Genomic DNA, 9,516 nt, shown 5'->3' with positions numbered 1-9,516 from the left:
TACTACATCTCTGAAATGACTGAATATGATGCCCTAGAGTCCACAAGAGCTTGGTCTGGTCGACCATCCATGAGAATATCGACGTAGCTTCCCATAATTTTTGTAGTGATCGATGGTGGAGGATTTTTCTCTTCGGCGGCCTCACCTCCGAGGAAGGTCGCACCCTTTAGTTTTCGAGGTTGCGGTGGCTAGGTGATCGGCTGGAGCTTCTAAACAGTGATGGAGACCTTGATCGGCGTGTTGGGGAGCGTCCTCTCCAGTGACTAGCTTGCGGCGATGGTGACCTACGTCGTCCTGCACCCACATCTTCTTGTTCATCTTCGTGGTCCTGGTGTTTGTGTCGGCTAAGATCAGTCTGCTGTCTTCTGGCGCAGGTGTCATCAAATATCCACTGCCTTTCTCGACAATAGCACACCACATGTCCCCGTCGTCTGCAGTGGAAACAAACTGGTTGGTTTTCCTGGGTCCTCCAGACGTCAGTTTTCCTTGGTGCCCAAACAGGTTCCTCATGCAGCATTGCAGGAACGTCACTACGACTGGGTCTCGACTTTTTCACTGTCTTAAAGGGAAATGAAGGACGAGAGATTGGGTTCAATGTCTGTTCCACTTCCTTCCTTATGACCTCTTGAAGCGTCTCGGTTTTTTGCCCGCCGTGCAATCCAAGTGCCTTCTGAACTTCCTCTCTCATTATCTGATGAAGAACACTTGTGAAATCAGTTCCTTCCTCCATCACAGACATCGATAAGACGTTTGGAAGCCGTTCAAACTTCTTGCGTGTAATTCTTTTTTGATGCATTGTCTCGTTGTACTGGCACCATTTTATGAAGTCGTCTGCTGTTGAAACCTCCTTCAGGAGTAGGGTTTGGTACATGTCCTCAGCCACACACTTCATGAGATGTGCAACCTCGTCTTCCTCCTTCATTGTAGGATCCACTATTTTACACAGCTCCAAGACGTATTGAATGTAGGATGCTGTAGTTTCTCCTGGATGCTGTGCCCTGCACTTTAATTTATCTTCAGCTTTGCACTTCTGTCGTTGTGTGTCGCCGAAATACTTGCGCAGTTCCGCCTGGAATACTTCCCAACTTGTGAACTTCGCCTCGTTGTTCTCATACCATTATTTGGCAGTGCCCTCCAAGTAGAAAAATACGTTAGCTAAACACACAGTGTCTTCCCATTTGCTAAATTTGGCTATATGTTCATATACCTTCAGCCACTTGTTTGGGTCTTGGCTATCGTCACCAGAGAACCCAGAAGGATGTCTCATGTGGTGGCACGCAATTGCTGCCATCTTAACGTCCTCCTCTTCTTCTTCTGTCTCCGATAGATTGTGATCTGTCGAATATGGCTCGAATTTGGGTTTCTCGCCACGTAAACGGCGGCTCTGTCGTGGCCTGATGGGAGTCACTATGTCGTCGATTATGTGCACTATCACAAGTTCCAATACCCGGCGCCTCCACGAGAATAATGTCACGCAGAAGAGGGTGTAATTAGATGAATGACGAACACTAACTTCACTTAACGAAGGTTTATTCAGCACCTGCACATAAAAGAGCACGGAGCAAACTGCCTGTGGCTAGAACACATATGGTATTATGTACAGTTACGTAACATTCCAGTACAGTGATGCTTGACATTTGTGGATACTTGTAGAATGTACTCGAACCGAATATAGAAATTAAAATTTTACGGTTCAGGTGAGTTTTGTAATCACAGCCTTCCATGCAACAGTCTAGTATCATAACCACTACACCACAGTAACTGTGCTATTCACCTTCTTCTGCGACTTTATTAGATCTACCACTGTACATAGAAAGCAAGTTTTTGATATGAAATTGTGAGCCAAAACCCCAAATTTTCAAAATTTACAAAAATTACTCTTCCTTCTCCCCTTTTCCAGTGGACTCAATGGAAAGAGTGTTTAGTACCCTTCAAAACGGTTCGTAGGAAAAGACTGAAAACTGAAACAATAGTAGCATTGATGGCTGCAAAAGAGTGGATAGAAGGGGAAGGAGGTTCAAATGGCTCTGAGCACTATGGGACGGGGAAGGAGGATAAGTGTCTTTCGAATAAGAGAGAGAAATGATGAGAAGCAGTGTATGGCATCCTTCAACGCCAGAAAACTCGGATTAGGTAAGTAAAATGGTTAATTGTTCAAAATGGTTCTGAGCATTATGGGACTTAACTTCTCAGGTCATCAGTCTGTTTAACTGTTAATTTTCCATGTAATTTATGGTCATTTTTCTTGTATGTAAGTACTTCTACAACTATTTTGAAACGGAGGGCATTTTGATGTAAAATCGGGTAATTTGAAGGTGCTGGATGGGTAATTTTATCGATAAGCGTTGGCCACTTTGCCACTGATTCCCAGTCGTCATCCGGTGAGTGTTGGAATATTAGTACCTATATTGATGTTCTGTGATCAGTACGTAGTACTAGTGGTGGGCCAAACGGTTATCCTGGAGTAACCGTTATCACGGTTCCAGTTATTCTTTGATAATCGTTATTTTTAACGGTTATCAAAAAGGGTCAAGTTATTTTTCACTACCGAATACTCCGACGGGGTTACAGTTAAATAACGACGTAGTTGGAATACATCAGTTTAGTTATAAGTATAACTGCGAGTAATGCGAAATGATACGAATGTCGTATGAATCGTGCCATAACCTTAGCAAATTAACTCCGGGTACATTTCAGTTGATGTTTCATATTATATGTGTGTAGGTTATCGGTCGCTATTAGAAATATTATCCTCGCAGCTGCAACAGAAAGTACGTGGAACTTCGCCACAGCACTATTAAGTAAAATGTTAACAACGTGCGTTTTTAAGTACGAAGTAGTATGTAAACTCAATATTGTAGGTTAAATACGAAGCTTAATTTCTTGTGCTGCTCACTTAATAGAATAAGTGTACAGCCTTGTAATAAACAAAAAAATATACTTAATATGACAGATTCGTTTACTCCTGTCCTGTACAAGATAGGCCTATTGGCGAAAGTGTGAGTATGCTAATCCAAGTTTTATGTGAGCCTTGGAAAACTGCTCGATTTCTCCAGCTACAGTATGTGTATAACATATGAAGACATGCAGATCGAAAAGGTTGACAGTGTTAATTTCTGGGACTACAACTCGATACTAAAATCAGTTGGGAAGGGCATACCACAGAATTGATGAAGCGCCTAAACAAGTCTGTATTTGCAGTGAGAATGATGTCAGATGTAGGAGACATAAATATAAAAAAAGCTTACATACTTTCATTCTTTATTTCATAAGCGATCATATTCTGGGGTAACTCATCAAACGGAGCAAAAGTTTGTAGCATGTAAAAGCGTCTAATAAAAATCGTTTGTGGTATAAATTCAAGAACATCATGTAGGAACCTGTTCGAGGAACTTTGTATTCTACTCATTGCTTCCTAGTATATTTATTCCTTACTGAAATTTGTTGCAAGTATTTCCAACCAATAGCTCAATACATAATATCAATACTAGAAATAGGAACAGCAATCTACATAAAGACCTAAAATCACTTACCTTGGTTCAAAAAGGGGTCCAATATTCAGGAACACACATTTTCAATAAACTGCCAGCAAGTCAGCAACCATTAAAAACTTAGTTTCAGATAAGGCACGGTTTACAGAGTGTTTGAAAGACTTTTTGATACAGAAGTATCCGATTCCACCCGTCCGCTTGGACCCATGACGTCCTCAATATGGTGGAAATGGCTATTTTAAGTATGTCTATGACGTCGCTACATATACACAGCAGCAAACACGAAGATACATATAAATCTCCTTCAAAAAATACAATGAAACTAACAGGACAACCGTGAGAAGTTGGGGGATTTAGGGTGAAGACAAGCTAAATGTAATAGTAAAAAAACACACCACGATCCCAAAACACAAAATGACGAACAAAAAGAAAAAAAAATCACACCAACAAAACCAGAGGGAATCAGACACTTCCCTTGAACTATATAGGTCAGCCGTAAGTGACGATACCGAAACACCAATACCTACAACTAAAACTATGAAATTGGAATCGGACATTTGCCTTGACCTATATAGGTCAACCACAGATGACGATACCAAAACACCAATACCTATAACTACGAAAATGGGAATCGGTCATTTCCGGTGACCTATATAGGTCCACCACAACTATTGATGCCAAAAACCCAACACCTACAACTGCAAAAAATAAAACCAAAACCACAACCTCAAAAATCCACAAATCAAACATCCCTTCATAAATTAAAACACATTCAATACTCCATAAATACACAAAACATGACAACTAGAAAAAAAAAGCTTTACCACACACACACACACACACACACACACACACACCACCCCACCCCCCACCCCCCCGTGCACCACAACACCTTTACGTCAGACGGGTGGAATCGGACGCTTCCATTGACCCGTCCTCCTACTCTGTAGATGAATATCTTAATAGAGACTGTTAAACCAGCTTAAGTAAAAATTATGCTATATTTCAGTTTTGACAGCACTTGGTTGCAACAGTCAATATCAGGTATTCTGTGTATGATAAATTTATTAAAAGTGCATAACTGTGTTTTATTCTGACAGTGTATCAATTCTGTAAATATTAGCAGTTACTGTTATATATTCACATATTTTGACAATCTCCTGACAAATGATGAGGATAATAATTATTGTATTCAAATGTTTTATGTTATACTTTCTAACATGTTATTTGTCGTTCGCGATGGCCAGGGGCATTTCCGAAGCAGTACGACAACATTTGTTCGCTCTAGTACGTATACTCTCTGGAAACATCAGCGAGTCAGGAACACAGAGTTATTCCGTTACCAACTTCCAGATTGCCTGTAATGGTAGCCCGATAACTGCAAGAGAACAAGAACTATGAGCTAATAACGATAACTAGCGGAAGAAAATACCGATCTCTGATAGTTATTTTCACAGTCGCTCGAATTCCATATGGTAACTCTCTTTGCACTACCCGTCCAAGCTAAATGGACATATAAGGCGGTGGCTGAAGGGAACGACCGTACTTGTTAATTGATGCCTGTACTGCAGTTCCTATAAGCAAGCGCTCTGATAATAACTTTATTTAATAGTTTGTGCTAAAAGTAACGAAGGCGCACGAAATAGTACACAGTTCTTATCAACAGATGGCGCCTCAGTTATTCTCATGACGTATAGAACGCCTTCCAAAGGGTCTCTCCGTCGCCAGATCTCCGATGAGTTGAAGCGAAAGCGTAGTACGACATTCGGTCAACAGATGACGCGAGGCACTGTTGGCAGTTATTGAAGTCACTGCAGCATCAGATGAGCGGTTATCACAGTAACCGTTATTTCTCAGTAACCGCCAACCGGTTATTTGTATCAGCTACGTTATTTTTTGCCACCCGTAGTAGTAAGTACAAGTGTCAACTGTCAAGTGTGTTGCAAGTTGATGGAGTATGGAGAAAAAGCCATACATTGTGTCCGGTGAAGCTCCGGAATCTGACAGTGGTGGCGAGGAATTCGCCGTTTCGGTAGTGCTATGTTCGTGAATTGTTTGTATGTGGTTAATGTATTGCAACTGTTGTAGATACATTGTTTTTCAGGATGCTCCATTCCAACAGGCTGGAACTTCGAGTGCTAGCAACTTGCAAGGCATAATAGTCGCAGGAGAAGCGCCCGAGTCGGACGAAGAACGCGAGGGTAACATTTTTTGGTACAGTTTTTGGTAAACTCATTCGCGATGTTATGCAGCTCGTTTAATGTGCAGTACTTTCAATACCATGCATGTATTGCGTCTTGTGTCTTCTGTAAATTTTGTCGTCGGCATTTGTATTTCTGTGTAGTATTTACGACTGGAATAGATGTAGTGTATCAGTAGTCCATTAATAAATACTGAAAATATGTGATAACATTATTTTCTAAATAAATTAGTATTTATAATGAACAATTTAAGTAATAGAGAACAAATTTCAATGCCAAGTGTTTTTGCACAGAAATAATGCCTACCACTTGTGTTAAACGTAGTTACTTTCTATTGTACACTACCTAAAACTACATAGGGGAGATAAAAGAAAATTGGGCTTCCCTATGTGTTAATTTAGTAGTACACAAGCCCCAATTCATGTTATGTGCTTTGTGTACTGAAGAGCATATACCCATTTTATAAGTGGAAAGGTTGGTGTACATTCACATAATTTTCCAACATTGTTTAGTTCGAGCAAGGAAATTATTTAAAGTGCAAAATATCACAAGCGTGATAGTCGTCTGGCTACTGTTTTTGTATGGAGAACAACTATAATTCCATCTCAAGATTTCTTTGAGGATAAATAACATAATGCCTTACAATATGGACACTCATCAGTGGGTGTCAGAATAGTTGAATCCAGGCCAGATGTGTTCAAGAATAGCTGAAAAGAGATACACGGTGATGAAATAAATATTGAACCAAATGTTAACATAAAATTTATCCCATGTTAAATTCATATTATCATTTGAAAATAGCTTTCTTCAAAAGCTAATCAGAAAGGACATTAAACACTCATGTTAAAAAGGCGTACTAGAGGGATTTAAGTATTAGGTGAAAGGAAAAGGGGAATGAATGTGTTGGCAAGAACAGTTAAGAGATCCTGCGGTAGTTGCACACTACTAAAAGTATTTAGAATTACTAAAAAAGATTTTTGGAAAAACAACAAGAAACATGCACATATTTCAATAATCAGTTATTCCAAAAACAGGTATAAGGTTATGTATAATATAGGGAACCCACACACAGGGTAATGTCACCATTGAACTGAATGGCAGGGCTGTCAGCGAATAGATTTAATAACGTTTTCTGAAATATAGTAGAAAGCACAAGTGCAAATAATTAAAGGGAAAAATCGGAGCAGTACGTGGGAAAAGTGACTCTCAAAACTGTCTTATGAATGTATCACTAACTTCTCCTTCTGAAATTAAGAACATTATACATTCTCTTGAAAATACTCTCATCTGGTTTTGATGGTTTTTCCAGTAGAGTACTAAAATTTTTTCCCATGTAATAAACAGTCTTATCTGGGATATGTTATGCATCACTAACTCAAGGCATTTTGCCAGATAGAAATATGGCATTGTTTAATTACACTTTAAGAAAGGTGATGGTATGTTAATAACTACAAACTTGTTTCACAGCTGGACAATTTTCCAAATCTTAGAGGTGGTCATGTATTCTAGACTAGTATCTCATCTTAGCAACAATAATATCCTCAGCACATCAGTTTGGGTTTCAGAAGAGTTTCCCTACTGAGAATGCCATTTACATGTTCACTCACAGTTTTAAGCAAATTACATAATAAAATAGTCCCGCTTGGTATTTTCTGCGACCTATCTAAGGTGTTTGACTGTATGAATCACAGTAAGCTCCTAGATAAATTGAAGTTTTGTTGGACTGATGTTATAGTCAAAGAATGGGTGATGTAATATACATCCAAAAGACTGTAGAAAGTTCTATTCACCCAGCATACTCCTTTGATATTTCTATGGGGAGAAGGGAATCATGTATGGGGTTCCACAGTAGGTTCACCATTGTTCCTTATATATGTAGGGCTTATTTCAATAGTGGTACAAGTCGATTTTTGTTCATTCTGAGATACAGGTTTTAAAGTTAAATGAGCACAGATTTTTCAGTGCTTGTTTAACTTTAGGACTTTGTATCTCAGAATGAACAAATATGGACTTGTACAACTATTGAAATAAGCCCTTCATATGTAAAAAGTCTTCTAACACACAAGCAGACTCTGTTCTTTTTGCAGATAACTCTAGTTTAGTAATGGATCCAAACATACATACAGAAACAAAAGAAATGGTGAGTAACATTCTTAAAAATATCATTGCGAAGACACGACATATTCAGTTCCGTGTATAGGGGTACTACTCATATGATCAGTGTAACATGTGATGAGGAATTAATAAACAGGGTGGCGAAGATTCCATGGGTCAATGCAAGCATCAGATTCCACCAATCTGCTTTGACCCATGAAGTAAGAGTGTTATGGTATGTGACGTCATTATGGGAGAGTTTGAGTTGAGTGTCTCAGTAGCAGAGGTTTGATGCAGTTCTTGGCTCTAAGCGACCTCGCAGCTGCCATTGTATTTTGTTGGAACATTTTATTTCAGTTGACAAGTATCTTACATTTTTACAGTTTAATTTTTTTTATTGTGACAATTTCTGTTTGACAAGAGCATTTTTGCTCAGATGTTTTTCACCCATGGTGTGATTACATGTAATCCTATATAATTTTTATTTTGATGAAGACCGGCTTAGTGCTGTCGAAATCGTGATGAAATTGACAATTTTATACAACTGAGGTGGTTATTCATACATCCAGTAAGTAGGTTAACACATTGTTGCTGGACGTCAGCCAATAAAAATGTTTAAAATTTCATCGATTTGGTTGTGTTTGTAGATGTTGTCTTGTGTTCAATACTGTTCTCTGGTGGTGTGCGAGTGTGTGCTGAATGTAATGTGTTGTATTGGGTTCATTTGAACCTTGTTGTTGGATGTGTGAAGTTGTTGGCAGTGTTTGTAGTTCAGGATGTAAGGTTTGGAATTTTTTAAGTCGTTATCAATTAATTTTTTTTGTGTTTGGCATTTTCGTTACATGTTGTTAGTTTGCTGTTTGTGGTGCGGTAAGACATTTAATTTATTGTGTGGCTTCTGTTGTTAGATATGGACATGACGATGAAATATAACAGGGCTATGTTGCGATCGGAGATGGGGGCGGATGTAAGATTGTGAAGGGTACTATTTGTCATGAGAACGTGTGGGATTGACCCAGAGTCTCTCTCTCTCTCTCTCTCTCTCTCTCTCTCTCTCTCTCTCTCTCTCTCTCTCTCTCTCTCTCTCTCTGTGTGTGTGTGTGTGTGTGTGTGTGTGTGTGTGTGTGTGTGTGTGTGTGATTATTTTTGTCGAGTTGTAATGTTTTGTGCATTTATTTTGTATTGAATGTGTTTTAACTTACATAGGTATGTTTGACTTTAGAATTTTTGAGGTGTTGTGGTTTTGGGTTTCGTAGTTGGAGGTGTTGGCTTTTGGTATCAATAGTTATGGTTGACCTATATAGGCCAAGGGAAATAACTGATTCCAGTTTTCATAGTTTTTGTTGTGGGTATTGGTGTTTTGGTATCATCAGCTGTGATTGACCTATATAGGTCAAGGGAAATGTCGGATTCCAATTTTCATAGTCTTTGCCGTAGGTGTTGGTGTTTTGCTATAGTCAGCTGTGGTTGACATACGTAGGTCAAGGGAAGTGTCTGATTCCTGCAGATTTTGTAATTTTTTCCCCCCTCGTTTTTTTGTTTTGGGATATGGTGTGTTTTTTTTACTGTTATATTTAGCTTATCCCCACCCTAAAACCCCCATTTCGCGTGGTTGTCCCATTAATTTGATTGTATTTAAGAAGGGACATGTTATTGTCTTATTTATACATATTTTTGTGTTCATTGACGTGTGTATGTTGGGACACCATAGGCGCCATATTGGAGACTAT

General features: G+C 39.0%; 1 protein-coding gene across 6 annotated transcripts in view; it reads left to right on the top strand.

Annotated features, from left to right (window-relative positions):
• Positions 1-5,212: 5,212 nt before the first annotated feature.
• LOC126249051 (biogenesis of lysosome-related organelles complex 1 subunit 3) overlaps positions 5,213-9,516 on the top strand; it is a 69,279-nt gene continuing 64,975 nt past the window's right edge. For 2 of the 6 annotated variants that reach the window (XM_049950683.1, XM_049950679.1), the window contains exons 1-2: positions 5,226-5,523; positions 5,596-5,692. In XM_049950683.1, coding sequence (XP_049806640.1) covers positions 5,449-5,523; positions 5,596-5,692 — 172 coding nt within the window. In that variant the 5' untranslated portion in view covers positions 5,226-5,448. Of the gene's footprint in view, positions 5,524-5,595; positions 5,693-9,516 lie in introns of all 6 variants that reach the window. The other 4 variants (XM_049950684.1, XM_049950682.1, XM_049950680.1 and 1 more) reach the window with 3 other exon arrangements.

This window comes from Schistocerca nitens, chromosome 3 (assembly GCF_023898315.1).
Source record: "Schistocerca nitens isolate TAMUIC-IGC-003100 chromosome 3, iqSchNite1.1, whole genome shotgun sequence".
NCBI lineage: Eukaryota > Metazoa > Arthropoda > Insecta > Orthoptera > Acrididae > Schistocerca > Schistocerca nitens.
This window is presented reverse-complemented; position numbering and strand designations above follow the sequence as displayed.